Genomic DNA, 15,981 nt, shown 5'->3' with positions numbered 1-15,981 from the left:
CTCATAATGTTGTACATCTCACCCTTTAACTTCCTGCACTGTAAAAAGAACAAGCCCTTGATTGTGGATTCCACACATGTACAGTAACAGCTCACTGCCATCATAGGACACACACATGTAAAAGCTGATCACACAGTGGCGGCTTGAGCAGTGGACAGAATTTCTTGAGGTGAACCTCTTCCCCGCTGGGGGTGAAGGTCATTAGTTGTGAACCAAAAGTTAGACACCCTCCTGGCATTACTCAGAGTTAGAGCGGTCTCCTGCAGGAGTTGGAATCGCTTTGGGAAAAGCGTGTTTCCTCTCCCGGGTTTTCCACTGGTATTTGTCTCTTGCCGGGGAGGGTTGGAGGGGGGGGGGGGGTGGCATGGTTTTTTTGGGGGGGAGCTGGGAGGGGGTCGCAGCCAGTTGTGGTCACAAATTGGATGAACTCACGAGGCTTGCCCCTGGCCATCGTTGTCTGTTCACACACTTCACACACACACTGAGACCCGGCCAAATATAGGATTTAAACACCAAGTTTTATTATTTTTTTTCCTCTCTAAGTGGCGCTTTAATATAAGAAATGTCATTTCCATATTGACCAAATTGAAAAAGGTTTCTATAGAGACAACAGGGAGAAAAAGAATCAAATAAAGCTGAATTGTTAGTTACTTGATGATTCAGTCGGTGGTATTGAATTAATTATTTGATGCAAAGGTGCCGCACTTTCCTCATTTAAACAGGAGCGGCTGATTTTTAAACCTGGGGCTGATTTTTAAATGTTGCACTGGGAGTGCAGGAAGGAGTTGGAGCGGTCCCTTTAACTGGCCGCAGCTTGGGAATGTGGGCAGAGTGTGATGTGTAGTGAGGAGGAAAAGCTGGCTCCTGTTTGCGCTTGGTGATAACACTTTTACCCTCAGCGATCTGCCGGCAGCTCGGAGCAGAACCGGGGGGGCTGCAAAATGAGACGGCGGCAGTCTGTGGGCGCTTTGCTGAGAGCTGCCCTGCCCGGACTGATCTCCTCCTGAATGAGCCGGCGCCACTCAACTTCAGGGAAATAAAATGGAATTGATCACCTTGACATTGACATCTCTGCTGTTACTGTACGCGCAACACCACAAGTTTATAAGGTAAGTGATGATTGCACTGCACACAGGCTGCTGTGCTTTTTATAAAATTCCAATACTCCTCTCCCGAGCTGTTTCGGGTGAAGGTTGTAACTTTTTTCCAGTGTTGCTGCTTTTCAGAGAGAAGGTGAAAGGGGGTGAATGTACAAGCAAGGTTGTTTATGGTGCAGTGAGATTAAAATGTGCACAGGTAAATACCACTATCCTGTGTTATACATGTATTATTTAAATACCTATTTAATCCTTATCAAGTTATATAATACATACACACACATTGTGAGTATTATTCCTCATCGCTCTGATTTATTGGATATTTTGGGATCCGCTGAAGGCTATTTTCAAAACGCATTCCCCCTTCTGCAATTCGTGCCAACACTTGTTAACCCTTCCACATCGCACTGACCTATTTCCCTCCTCCGAATATCTGTCTTTTTCTCTCCATCCTCTCCTCTCTATCCATTCTCTAGTGAGGTACTTTGAAAAGACTTTGCCTGGGAAGCGCCCAAGGTAATAAATATATTCACCCGTCCACTAGATTTTTTTTTGTTTTTCAATTTTTTTTAAAAACCCTGGATTTAGGTTTTTAAATTTTTTTAAATGTAATTTCAGCTAAAGGACAGAACATTGGCCTGCGGCATTGTACTGAGATTTCACAATGTAGCGCGCACATTATCACAGCAAGCATTTTTAATAGGTAACATTAGCAATGCTAAATACAGCACATTGTGCTTACTGCTCCAGTATAACAATGATGCAGGCTAGATGGGCCGAATGGACTGCAGGGATTCTGTGATTAAGTCCCTGCTGTCCAACCAAAAATATGCCTTTACTATCTTCTGAAGTTAATTCTGGATTTTCAAGACTTTTAATAAAAGTAGAATACGGTGGAGGCTGGAAATCTTTGATTTGATTTATTATTGTCACATGTATTGGTATACAGTGAAAAGTATTGTTTCTTGTGCACTACCAGACAAAGATACCATTCATAGAGAAGGAAAAGAGAGATTGCAGAATGTAGTGTTACAGTCATAGCTAGGGTGTAGAGAAAGGTCAACTTAGTGCAAGGTAGGTCCATTCAAAAGTCTGACAGCAGCAGGAAAGAAGCTGTTCTTGAGTCAATTGGTACATGACCTCAGACTTCTGTATTTTTTTCCTGAAGGAAGAAGGTGGAAGAGAGAATGTCTGGGGTGCGTGGGGTCCTTAATTATGCTGGCTGCTTTTCCCAAGGCAGCGGGAAGTGTAGACAGAGTCAATGGATGGGAGGCTGGTTTGTGTGAAGGATTGGGCTACATTCATGACCTTTTGTAGTTTCTTGCAGTCTTGGGCAGAAATAAAAATAGAGAATGTTGGATAAACTCCGGTCTGGCAGCATCTATGGAGAGAGAATCAGAGTTAATGTTTCGAGTCTCTGTGACTCCTCAGAAGTTAATGGGGGTGGGAAAGCAGTGTAGCGGGCCGGGAGACTGGAGTGCGGGCAGTGTGGCAGGCTTCCTGCTGGGTGCCACACTCTCTGGGCACCGGGGTTCTGGCCCTGTCAGCTCCACGCCAGAAAACAGCGCTGTGTATAAATAATTTAAATGTAATTTACATTGCATTAGCGGGCCTAGGACTGAAGACTCTGGGCCTGTTAGAGTCTCCAACACCCTCACCCCCTCAAGAGTATTTCACTCCAGCATGGTTTAGTATAGCTCCCCACTTGCGGGGTGTTAGCAGCCTGATCCCATTGGAGTGAAGAGGGGCCATCGAGCCTGCCAGATGGTCAAGAGTAAAAGGGTGCCCCCTGGGCATTGCTAGCTTGACAGTTCTACTGGGCACCTTGGCATTGCCACCAGACATTAAGCAGCACTAAGGGGCTGGGGCCTAATGGGAGGTGAGGCCACTGGGGGGGCCCACTGCCACTGCACTTGGAGATGACAGAGGGAGGGAGGCCAGAGATCCGGCTGGTCATCAATGGTGGGGAGGAGCTGACCTGTCCGGGAGGGTTGGGATGGAGGGTCAGGAATTGTGGGGTGAGGGTTGAAAATCGAGGTGGGGGGGGGTGAGCCTGCCCAGATATGGTTGGAGGGGCAGTGATCGGGAGGCCAGCAGACAGGGTCCACTGCTCATGTGCCCATCTCAGCACTGTGCTGCCGGCCTCTCCAGTGGGAATAGACCCCACATGAGTAATTTTATAATGATATTCACACTAGGGCACTCTGCAGTGCACAGAGTGTGGGAGATTCATTTTGAAAATCCCACTGAAGAAACAGTGGGAGTTAGTCAAATTTTTGTGCAAATTTGACATTTAAAATGTTTTTGGGCGAATCCCACCCAAGATATCTTTGCCATGTGGCTACAGTTAGCATCATATCTGTACACCACCCGTTCTGGCCCCATTTACACTGATCAGTATTCAAATATTAAAGGAAAGGGTAGCAGGGATTTGGGGCCTCAGGGAGTTGTCACCCAGCATTTTTGTGAGTAACTCAGGCCGGGCCAGGGCCCCATGCTCAGGGTTAGGAGCCACAGCCAACAGCGAGCGGAACCTGTGAATTTGTGGTGATGATGGTGGAGGAGCCAGAACCTTGAGGGACAGTGGCAGCTTCCAGAGAGAGGCCACGGGATTCCTTCAAACACACGTGTGGGAGACGAGGGAAAACCATCTCATGAATTCAATTCCTACTCGTTCTGCCCATTACTGTTTGGGAGGCTCCTACAAACAACTGCTGAAATGCCAAACTGTGAGAAATGAGCAGAGACTGTCCTTGCATGGATCAATACTGTGATAAAGGTAAAGTTTAACAGTTACAACCAATAAATAAGATGATAGCATCAGGGATCTGTCCTTATTGATCTACTCTCGGATCAGTGGTAAAGCTGAGGAAAGGCCTGGCAGATATATGTATGTCACCTTACAGTCATAGAACTTTGCAGTGCAGAAAGAGGCTCTTTGGCCCATCATATCTGTACTGGCCATCAAGTACCTATTTATTCTAATCCCATTTTCAAGCACTTGTTCCATAGCCTTGGAAACTGTGGTATTTCAAGTGTTCATCTAAATGCTTCTTAAATATTGCGAGGATCTCTGACTCTACCATCCTTTCAGGCAGTGAGTTCCAGATTACTCTAGGTGAAAAAGCTTTTGCTCAAATCCCCTGCCCTTAAATCTATGCCCTCTGGTTATTAACCCCTCTACAAAGGGCAGGGAGGACAAATGAGTCAGGCAGTTGAGGTTGTGGCTGGAACTTTGCAGCTATTCACACCAGCGCTATCTTCTGGTTCTGCCGATGTTGCATTTTATGCATTCTGTGGGTTTCACAGTGGTGAGGAGTGCATTCAGAGAAAAACCCCTTTGATAGTGGTGTGGTCAGAAGGTCTTGCCACTGCCTGTCAATTGTGGGCCGCCTCCTGCTGCCATAAAAGACGTGGGTTGCGTGGTAAATCTTGCCTGTGGGTCTGGACTCACATATAGACCAGACCAAGTGAAGACAGCAGATTTCCTTCCCTGAAGGCATTACTGAATTAGATGGGATTCAAACCCTGGTCCCCAGTGCATTATCTGAGGTTTCTGGATTACTATTCCAGCAACAATACCACTACATCACCATCTCCATTACCTTCCAGCAATACTTACCCCTACACTCTGTCTGTGGCAGCCCTATAAAGTCAAAATTCCTTCAGGCCAATTTTCTGCACCAAGCATGGACCCTCAAGGTGGGACAAAATTAAGCTTAGGCCTCATACCTATGGAGCTATAACTCCATAGGAATGCCTGGAAAAATATTACCCTGATATCAATTCAAACATCATTCAACTCCAGTGTACCTGGGAAACCAATACAATGGTGTTCATTGTCTCAATATCTACTCATGTGCATCTCCTATCCTACAGTGAACAGTGTCATTGGAGATCATGTATACACAAATATATTGTTATTTACATCTATACTTGTGGAAGGTACATTCTTTTTCAAGGACAGGAGTGCCACACCACATGCTCTATTTTTAACGTGAGTCAGTATCCCTTTAAGGACACAAAATCTCATTGCTTTTAAATAAACCTAAGATCAGGTAAGGTTTTCATTTTATTTATGCATGTATACACATAAAAGCCTTGTCCTTCCCTACCTCTGCTTTCTCTAATCCAAGAGCTCTCCCACTTTGCCCCAACATTGTTAGCTAGTCACATGCTGAAGCCTCATGGTCTGGCTGTCCGTCCTTTAAGTTCTGCATCTCCCTCTTGAGATCCTTCTTAAAACTCATTTCTTTGACCAAACTTTGGTTACCAATCCTAATGCGGTAGGCTAGATTGTGTGATAGCAAGTTGGCAACCTGTTAGTCATTTCTCTTGAGTTTTATTTCCAATTAAGCCATCGACTCGTCATCAATTTGTTTCGATTACACCCTCTGAAACACCATTGTCTGTTTCTCTGTCAGAAGCACCATATAGCTGCAAGATTTTTTTGCTGTTGTTTTAGATGTAATGGAACTAGGACAAGGACACGTGATTCAGCTGTCTAAGCAGTTGATTTTTTTTGCTTCTTTTAAAAGCATTTTATGTTTATTAAAGTTTTCATTAAAAATGTATCAGTTTTGGAGAATTAAAGGTTGTTTTGTACATTCAGCCTTGCTCCAGAAAGAAACTTTTAACACTTCAAAAAAAAGACCTAGCACACTCCAAGCTCGTCTCCCACAGTCTGTCTTCTCTGACTCGTCACCTGTGGCTCTGTTACCCATGACCTAACTTACAACAATTCCTCTTTATCCATTATACCATGACGTGCCTGCACCCACTGGCTTACTGGCTCCAGGTTAAACAGCACCTTGATTTTAAAATCTCACCCTTGATTTCAAATCCCTCCATGACCTTCCCCATCCTCGACCCCCACTATGACCTCCCTCTGCCACCTCTCTCTCACTCACTGTTCCTCCTGCTTGCCACCTCTCTCCCATTTGTCAACCTTGTTTCACTTGCTGCCTATCTCCTTATCTCTTTAATCTGCCTAGTCCTACTATCTTCCTGGATCTTAATGCAATTCTCCAATCCTGGCCTTTAATTTTAGTTAGTTCACCACTGACATCTGTGCTTTCAGCTGCTAAGACCTTAAGTTCTAGAAAAATGGTGGCACAGTGGTTGGCATTGCTACCTCACAACGCCAGGGACCCAGGTTCAATTCCCGGCTTGGGTCACTGCACATTCTCCCTGTGTCCATGTGGGTTTCCTCCGAAAGCTAGGCTGCTACTTGGACTTGATGGATTGAGTTATAAGGAGAGGCTGGATCGACTAGGACTTTTTTCTCTGGAGCGTAGAAGGCTGAGGGGTGATCTTACAGAGGTCTATAAAATAATGAGGGGCATCGATCAGCTAGATAGTCAATATCTTTTCCCAAAGGTAGGGGAGTCTAAAACTAGAGGGCATAGTTTAAGGTGAGAGGGGAGAGATACAAAGTGTCCAGAGGGGCAATTTTTTTCACACAGAGGGTGGTGAGTGTCTGGAACAAGCTGCCAGGGGTAGTAGAAGAGGCAGGTACAATTTTGTTTTTTAAAAAGCATTTAGACAGTTACATGGGTAAGATGGATATAGAAGGATATGGACCAAATGCAGGCAATTGGAACTAGCTTAAGGGTTTAAAAAAAGGGCAGCATGGACAAGTTGGGCCAAAGGGCCTGTTTCAATGCAGTAAACCTCTATGACTGTATGCTCCTCCCACAGTCCACAGTGTGAAAGATGTGCTGGTTTAGGTGGATTGACCCGAACAGGTGCAGGAGTGTGGCAGCTAGGGGAATTTCACAGTAACTTCATTGCAGTGTTTACATAAGCCTTTCTTGTGACTAATAAATAAACTTTAAATTCCACCCCTAAACCTTTCAGGCTCTCTTTCCTCCTTTAAGATGCTCCTTAAACATTCCTGTGATGATCAAGCTTTTGGTTATCTTTCCCAATATCTCCTTACATGGCTGGATGTAAAACTTTGTAGTGCCTCCTGTTTTATTACATTAAAGGTGCTATATAAACACAGGTTGTTGTTGAAATAAAGCATGAGCTATGAACATGTACCTGAACAGTACTGCTCAAGGGTGTCTCAATTTGGGAACAATTGAACATTTTAAAATATAATATTGAATATACAAAATAAACGGTTGAGTTTACTGCTATAAGAATAAAAGTTGAAGGACAACATAGCCTCTCACCTTGAACTTGAAAGTGATGATGCTTCTGAACTTCGTTTATAGGTAACTTACACAGTGATTCATATCACATCATAAGCTCTATTCATTGGAATGAAGCTTTTATATATACTTTCGAGGAGGGAAATCCTATTACTGACCGATTTGAGTATATTGGCAATGAATTTACAAAAATAAGATGTTTTCCATTGACAATTACTAAATCACAAAACATGTTGTGTTTCAATGTAAAGTAAAAAGTGTAAAGTCACCATAGTCCTGGATGACCATAGGTGCTGCTTTGCTCTTTGACAGGGAGAGCTGGCTGCTGGTGATTTAATCTAAGGATCACCACACCTCAGGGGAGGGGCAAGGTTGAGAAAGTGGAGCCTTCATGGATAATCTCAGCCAGTATGGGAATTGAACCCAGTCTGTTGGCATTACTAATCAGCTTTTCAGTGAACTGAGCTAACTGACCATTATTAGATGCAATATTCTGCACTAATAACAGAACTAAAACTTTTTTAAAAAAACATACTAATGTGCAGCACCAGTGCCACAGAGTGTCCCATCATGAGTGTCCTAATTATAGGTGGATTGGCCGTGCTCCTTAGTGTCCCAAGATGTGTAGGTTAGAGGGATTAGCAGGGTAAATACGTGGTGTTATGGGGCTAGGGGCTGTGTGGGATTGTTGTTGCAGGCTCGATGGGCCAAATGGCCTCCTTCTGCACGGTAGGGATTCTATGATTCTATAAAAGCAAAGACTCATTATGACTCAGAAGGATGCCACCTGGTCTATCGAGTCCATGCTAGCTCTCTTAGACCAAGCAAATCAATCTCGTTTCTGTGGGAACTGGTTTACTGGGGAAAAAAACACAGGTATCTGACTGAGTTTGAGAGCTGAGTGTTTGCGAGCTTTTTTCTGTATAAACCACTGCTCGTCTTTCGATATATGAAAGCATATGTTTCTATGGTGTTTTAATTAAAACTAAAGTTCATCACCAGTTGCTGAAAAGATATGCTAATGTAAGGAGTGATCCAACATTAGCAATCTGGCTGACACAACTTCATGCCTTCTCCTTAATGGTAAAGTGGAGCTTCACAGAATCATTTCAGTGCAGGAGGAGGCCATTTGGCCCATCATGTCTGCACCAGTTCTTTGAAAGAACAATTCACCTTGTGCTGCTCCTCCACCCTTGCCCCATGACACTGCACATTCTTCCTTTCCAGTTAATAATTTAGTTCACTCATGAATGCCTCGATTGAACCTGTCTCTGCCACACTCTTGGGCAGTGCATTCCAGGTCCTAACCACTTGCTGTGTGAAAAAGCTTTTCCTTATGTTGTTTTTACTTCTTTTGCCAATTACAGTATTTTAAATCTGTGCCCTCTCATTCTCGATCCTTTAACGCGTGGGAGCATTTTCTTCCGCTTTACTCTGTCCAGAACCCTCATGATTTTGAACACCTCTATTAATCTCCTTTCAGCCTTCTCTTCTCCAAGGAAAACTGTTCCAACTTCTATCTGCGTTACTGAAGTTCCTCATCCCTGGAACCATTCTCATGAAGCTTTTCTGCACTTTCTCCATTCCCCTCACATCTTCCGTAAGGTGCAGTGTCAGAACTGGACGTAATATTCCAGCTGAGGCTGAATTAGTGTCTTATACAAGGATTTCTTCCTTGCATTTGTACTCCATGCCCCTATTAATAAAGCCCAGGACATTGCATGCTTTATTAACTGCACTCTCCACCTGCCCTGCCACCTTCAATAATTTATGTACATGTACACCCAAGTCCCTCTGCTCCTGCACCCCCTTTGGAATTGTAGCCTTTATTTTTATATCATCTCTCCATCTTCTTTGTACCAAAATAAGTCACTTCACATTTCTCTGCATTGAACTTCACCAGCCACCGGTCCATCCCTTCCACCAACTTGTCTAGGATCAGATCTCCTTCAGAAATTCTCCTCTTCAGCAGGATTCACTGTCTTCACCAACAGAAATGTTTGGGTAATCTTCCACTAGGAAGAAGAAGAAGAAAGGGAAGGCACAAAATTATATTTTGACATTTGACCTTGTGTGGAAAGTACATGGTGGCAGCATTCAAAGATTTACCCCCAGACATTTACACTATTAGGAAGGGTTTTTGTCAAACCTGTCCACCAGATCTTGTTCATTAACACTTTTCCAACTACCTGTACACATTTTATCATTTTCATAGCTCACTGAATCTTAACGCCCAGAAATAAACCCTTTGGCCCATTATGTCTATACTGGCTGTTTGAAAGTCCTGTCCAATTAATCCCATTCATTTACTCTCCACTCAGCCCTGCGATCTTTTCCCTTTTAAACATTCCCTTCTGAAAGTTACTACTGAAGTATTTTTACCATCCTTTCAGACAGCATATTTCCGATCATAAGAAATTTCCACATGAAAATACTTCTTCTCATTCCCCTCTCCATGGGCTTTTTGGCTCATTATTTTAAACCTCTGCCCCAGCTGCTATTGGGTACAATTTCTCCCAATTATCAAAACGGCTCACCAATGAAATCCTCCTTTAGCCTGCTCAGCTGTAAGGAGAACAATTCTAGCTCCTATATATTCTCCATCTAACTGGTCTTTCATTCCTAATACTATCTCCTCTGTAGCTTCTCCAAGATTTTGGCAACCATCCTGAAGTGTGGAACCCAAATTGGTTAAAGTCATCCATCTGAGGCCAATCCTGTAATACATCAAAATTTATGAAGATAATTTTTGATCTTTTGTATATGCTTCTACTTCCAAAGGCAAAGGTTTCCTATACTTTAAAAATAACTTTATCAACTTGTCTTACCCTCTTCAAAGATTTATCCATGAGAGTTGCGAAGGTTTTCCTGTTCCTGCATGGTCTTTAAAATTAAGCCATTTGGTTAATATTGCTTCTTTTCATTTTTCCTTCCAAAATTTTCCAATCTCCTAAGGTTACTTTGGATCTAACTTTTGCCTACATGATGGCCCTCTGCTTCTCCTGTTCAGGTCCCTGAAAATGGATCAGTTTTTCTCCCTGACAGCCAGAGAATTGTGCCCGGGGCCTGTGTGTGCAAGAAAAGAGAAAGAATGTCTCAATTAAGGAGTGGCACAGTGGTTAGCACTGCTACCTCACAGCACCAGGAACCCAGATTCAATTACGGCCTAGGGTGGATTTCCTAGTGTGGGTTTCCTCCCACAGTCCAAAGATGTGTAGGTTAGGTGGATTGGTCATGTTAAAATTGGCTCTTAGTGTTGAGGGGATTAGTTGGGTAAATACTTGTGATTATGAGGACAGAGCCTGGGTGGGATTGTTGTCACTGCAGACTCACACCTACTGGGGAAGGACATCACTCCCATTTACAGCCCTTCCCTGCTTTTAGCTGTAACATGTTAAACCACCTCTCACACACACATCACAGTAAATTGCTGCCACTGAATTCTCCTCTTAGCTTGTGTTGTGGCTTTTCACTCTGAGGTGTCATAATGACATGGCTGTTTTATAAAGAACAAAGAAAATTACAGCACAGGACCAGGCCCTTCAAACCTGCACCCTCCATGCTGCCTGACTTAACTAAAACCCCTACCTGTTTGGGGACTGTATCCCTCTATTCCATCCCATTCATGTATTTGTCCAAATGCCCCTTAAAACTCACTATCGTATCTGCTTCCACTACCTCCCCCAGCAGCGAGTTCCAGGCACCTACCACCCTCTGTGTAACAAAAAAACTTGCCTCGTACCTCTTCTTTAACCCTTGCCCCTCGCATCTTAAACCTGTGCCCCCTAGTAATTGACTCTTCCACCCTGGGACAAAGCTTCTGACTATACACTCTATCCATGCCCCTCATAATCTTGTAGACTTCTATCAGGTCTCCCTCAACCTCTGTAGTTCCAGTGAGAACAAACCAAGCTTCTCCAATCTCTCCTCCATTACATTAGCTGTCACACTTTACAATGACACACATAGTGATACTGTAAATATTAGGCTAAGATGTTGTCTGGGTGACAGCACTAACTGCAGTGAATGGCAGTGTTGTGTTTGTTCACATTATCGATTATTTGGGGAAGGTCGAGATATATCTGTGGAATTCCAGAACTTCACTGAAAGCAAATTACTGCTGGTGTATATGGTTATGTTGCAACTATGATGTTACAGGAACTGTTGATTCTCAATCAGTGAATGCATTTATGTTAACTCAGATGAATAATGACTATTACAAAATTGTTGGTATACTGACCAGCCTATAATGTTTGATTCTCCATAAACCTGACATCTTCCGAAACTCTGTTACCTGTGTCCTTGTTCATCCTTTAATCCCATGTTCCCTGAGCAACACTGATTTCTGGTAGTACAACAATAACTTGATATTAAAATTCTAATCTTTACAAGTCTCTCCATGGCCTTGCCCCTCCTCATCTCTGTAACCAACCCCACAACACTCTGCATTCCTCTGATTCCAGCCTCTAGGATGTCCCCTGATTTTAATTCCCTCACTCTTGATGGCCATGGCTTTTTCTTGGGCCTTAACTTTTGACCAAGCTTTTGATCATCTGCTCAAACATCCCCATATGTGGCTTAGTTTAGAATTTTATTTTAAAACACTCCTGTAAAGTCCTTGGGGCATTTTTGTGTTTTATATACAAATACAAATTCTCATCAGATCAACTAATAATTGTTATCGTAAAATATTAAACATTTAAAATAGATGTTCTCCAATATCTCTGATATATACGGTGTCTTGGCGTTTATTGGTAGGGGGATTGAATTTAGGAGCCACAGCGTCATGTTGCAACTGTACAAAACTCTGGTGCGGCCGCACTTGGAGTATTGTGTGCAGTTCTGGTCCCCACATTATAGGAAGGATGTGGAGGCTTTGGAGAGGGTGCAGAGGAGGTTTACCAGGATGTTGCCTGGTATGGAGGGGAGGTCCTATGAGGAGAGACTGAGGGATTTGAGGTTGTTTTCGTTAGAAAGAAGGCGGCTACGAGGGGACCTTATTGAAACATATAAGATGATTAGAGGTTTAGATAGGGTGGACAGTGATAGCCTTTTTCCTCGGATGGAGAAAGCTAGCATGAGGGGGCATAGCTTTAAGTTAAGGGGTGGCAGTTATAGGACAGATGTCAGGGGTAAGTTCTTTACCCAGAGGGTGGTGAGGGATTGGAATGCCCTGCCTGCTGCAGTTGTAAATGTGCCTAGTTTGGGGGCGTTTAAGAGATCCGTGGATAGGTTCATGGATGGAAAAGGTTTGGTTTAGGTTAGAGGGTCATTGTTTTTTAACTGGTCGGCGCAACATCGTGGGCCGAAGGGCCTGTTCTGTGCTGTAGTGTTCTATGTTCTATATAATACAGTGGACCGAAGCACAGGAGTGCCTTTGCTATTGTGGTGTTGCTATTTTCATAGAATCCATAGAATCCCTACAGTGCAGTATGAGGTCATCTGGCCCATCAAATTTGCTCCGAGCACAATCTCAGCCAGGCCCTATACTCATAACCCTATGCATTTACCCTAGCTAGTCCCCCTGACATTAAGGGGCAACTTAGCATGGCCAATCCACCTAATCTGCACATCTGTGGACTGTGGGAGGAAACTGGAGCACCTGGAGGAAACCCACACAGACATGGGGAGAATGTGCAGGCTTCACACAGACAGTGACTCAAGCCAGGAATCAAACCTGGGCCCCTGGCACTGTGAGGCAGCAGTGCTAACCACTGTGCCACCCTTTTAACGTAGAGAAATTATGGCCAGAATTCTCTGACCTTGCCCGTGGCTGGGATTCTCCAGTCCCACTGCAGTGAGTGGAGATTTGGTTGAGCGCCAGTTTTCTCACCGACAGCAGTGTTGGGGTATGAGCAGCTGGAAAATTCCAGCTCACGTCTCCATTATTTCCTTTCCCATTCATCAACTCCTTTTAGTTTTAATTTATTTTCAGTCAAAGTAAGCCTGAATGTTTGTGCCAGCGTGTCAACATAGGACCAAAAATGATCAGAAAATGAACCATTGTATTAAATTTAGATATATTTTTCTGAAAGCAATGGGGCAGAAGAAGTAATAAAAGGAGTTAGACAAGTCTATATTTGACTTTAATGTAAGATTACAAGAGCAAAAATGATTTTTTATTAATGCTGAAATGATAGACCAGGACAATAACAGGTACCTAATACTGAAACTGAAGCCAGTTTGTATACAGCTTGGGTTAACACGGTCTGCACATTTTGTCTCTCGCCTTAGGAAATTTCACAGCAACTTGCTAATTCACTGCTGGGGGCTCTAATCTTTCTGACATTTGACAGCTGTGGAAACTACAGTAGAACAATTGTGTGGAATGTGAACGGCCTCCTCCGTGAAACTGTCCACCTTGAAACACATTCATCTTGTCATCATTGTAAACAAGACATGGTGTTATTTTAAATAAAGAAAATATTGAGTAATTATTGGACAATCTGTTGGCGAGGAACTGTCATTATCTTTGGTGGCATGGGCCAGACAGAATTAGTGAAGGAACAGGCAGAATCAAACAATTTGTATTTGTTTACATAGCACCTTTAACTTAAAACACCCCAAAGCACTTCACAGACGCAGTTTGAAAGGAAAGATTGACACAATCTATGTAATGCAATGCATGTGATCAAAAGCTTGGTCAGTAGAAAGGAACTCCAGAGCTTAGAGTTTTGCCACTGAAGGTATGACCACCAATGGTGAAGTGATTAAAATCAGAGATGCTGTCAAGGTGAAAATTACTGAAGCACTAATATCTCCAAGTGTTGTGGACTAGGAGAAGGTACAAAAATAAGGAGGGGTAAGGTCATGGAAAGATTTGGAAAGAAAAATGAGAATTTTAAAATCTAGGCTTGTTTAACTAAAATACCTGGTTGGTGCTTTCTTTATAAATCTTCAATATCACAGAGTTGGGAAAATCAGTGCTTTATTAATACATTTCTTAGATTCTGGCAGTACTTTGCATTGGTAAAATTCCTTCTTAATTAAATACACAAAGGGGTGGCTTCATCTGCCGTGCTTTTAGCAGAGCTGAATTCACTTGGGCAAAGAGCAAGTGAGCAGTATTAATAGGGGAGTCACTAGTTAGGGGGACAGACAGGCGTTTCTGTGGTCACGATCAAGACTCCCAGATGGTGTGTTGCCTCCATGGTGCCAAGGTCAAGGACTTCTCCGAGCAATTGCAGGACATTCTTAAGGGGGAGGGTGAGCAGCTAGAGGTTGTATACATTGATACCAACGACATAGGTAGGAAAAGAGATGAGGTCCTGAAGTGTGGATATAGATAGAAAACAAAAGTGCAGGACCTCCAAAGGTAGTAATTCCTGGACTACTGCTAGTGTCACGTCCTAGCAAGAGAGTAGGAATAGGAAGATTATCAGATGAATGCTTGGCTTGAGAGCTGTTGAAGGGGACAGGGATTAGATTTGTGGATCATTGGGATCTCTTCTGGGGCAGGGGTGACCTGTTCTAGAGGGATGGATTACACCTGAACTGGAGGGGGACTAATATCCTGGTGGAGAGATTTGCTAGAGCCACTCAGGAGGGTTAGGGTTAGTTAAACTAGTTTGGCAGCGGGGTTGGGACCCAAGGCAGTAGGGAGACAGAAGAGAAGATTAAGGACAGACAGAAGTTAAAGCGAGCACGTTAAGTAGTAAAAGCAGTGTCACTAATCCTAGTATTAGATAGGTCAGTCAAAGGAAGACAGAGAGCAAAGGAAGTCCAGATTAAACTGCATTTATTTCAATGCAAGAGACCTGACAGGCAAAGCAGATGAACTCTGGGCATGGATGGGTACATAGGATTGGGATAGTATCGCTATCACTGAAACATGTCTAAGGGAGGGACAGGACTGGCAGCTCAATATTCCAGGGTACAGATGTTATAGGAAAGATAGAAGAGGAGGTCAGAGAGGAGGGGGAGACACGTTTTTAGTCAAATAGTCAGAGGGAAGTTAAGAAGCAAATATATGAGAAGATTACAGATAGCTCCAAGAAAATACGATGGTAAAGTAAGGAGGGATTTTAACTTCCCAACATTGCCTTGGACAGCCACAATATTAGGGGCTTGGATGGAGTGAAATTTGTTGAATGTATTCTGGAGGAATTTCTCATTCATATGTGGATGGCCTGACTAGAGAGGGGGCAAAACTTGAGCTCCTGTTGGGAGCAAGGAAGAGTAGGTGACAGAAGTGTAAGTGAGGGATCACTTTGGGACCAGTGGTCTGGCCCAAAGATTAAAATTCTAAATTGGGGCAAGGCCAATTTTGATGATATCAGGCAGGAACTTTCAAAAATTAATTGGGGGAGTCTGTGGGAAGGCAAAAGGGCGTCTGGTAAATGGGAGGCTTTCAAAAGTGTGTTAACCAAGGTTCAGGGTAAGCACATTCCTCTTAGAGTGAAGGGCAAGACTGGTAGAAGTAAGGAACCCTGGATAACTCGGGATATTGATTTTTTGATTTGATTTATTATTATCACATGTATTATCATACAGTGAAAAGTATTGTTTCCTGCGCTCTATACAGACAAAGCATACCGTTCATAGAGAAGGAAATGAGAGAGTGCAGAATGTAGTGTTACAGTCATAGCTAGGATGTAGAGAAAGGTCAACTTAATGCAAGGTAGGTCCATTCAGAAGTTTGACAGCAACAGGAAAGAAACTGCTCTTGGGTCGGTTGATACATGACCTCAGACTTTTCTACCTTTTTCCCAAAGGAAGAAAGTGGA

At 43.3% G+C, this 15,981-nt stretch overlaps 1 protein-coding gene across 1 annotated transcript in view; it reads left to right on the top strand.

The window, feature by feature from the left end:
* Positions 1 to 819: 819 nt before the first annotated feature.
* gabrd (gamma-aminobutyric acid type A receptor subunit delta) overlaps positions 820 to 15,981 on the top strand; it is a 54,982-nt gene continuing 39,820 nt past the window's right edge. The window contains exon 1 of the mRNA XM_080215507.1: positions 820 to 1,109. Within this exon, the coding sequence (XP_080071633.1) occupies positions 1,042 to 1,109 (68 nt within the window). The 5' untranslated portion in view covers positions 820 to 1,041. The remainder of the gene's footprint in view (positions 1,110 to 15,981) is intronic.

This window comes from Carcharhinus amblyrhynchos, chromosome 30 (assembly GCF_965287045.1).
Source record: "Carcharhinus amblyrhynchos chromosome 30, sCarAmb.v2.hapA, whole genome shotgun sequence".
Taxonomy (NCBI): domain Eukaryota; kingdom Metazoa; phylum Chordata; class Chondrichthyes; order Carcharhiniformes; family Carcharhinidae; genus Carcharhinus; species Carcharhinus amblyrhynchos.
The sequence above is the reverse complement of the archived record's forward strand: the minus strand, read 5'-3'. Positions and strand labels throughout refer to the sequence as shown.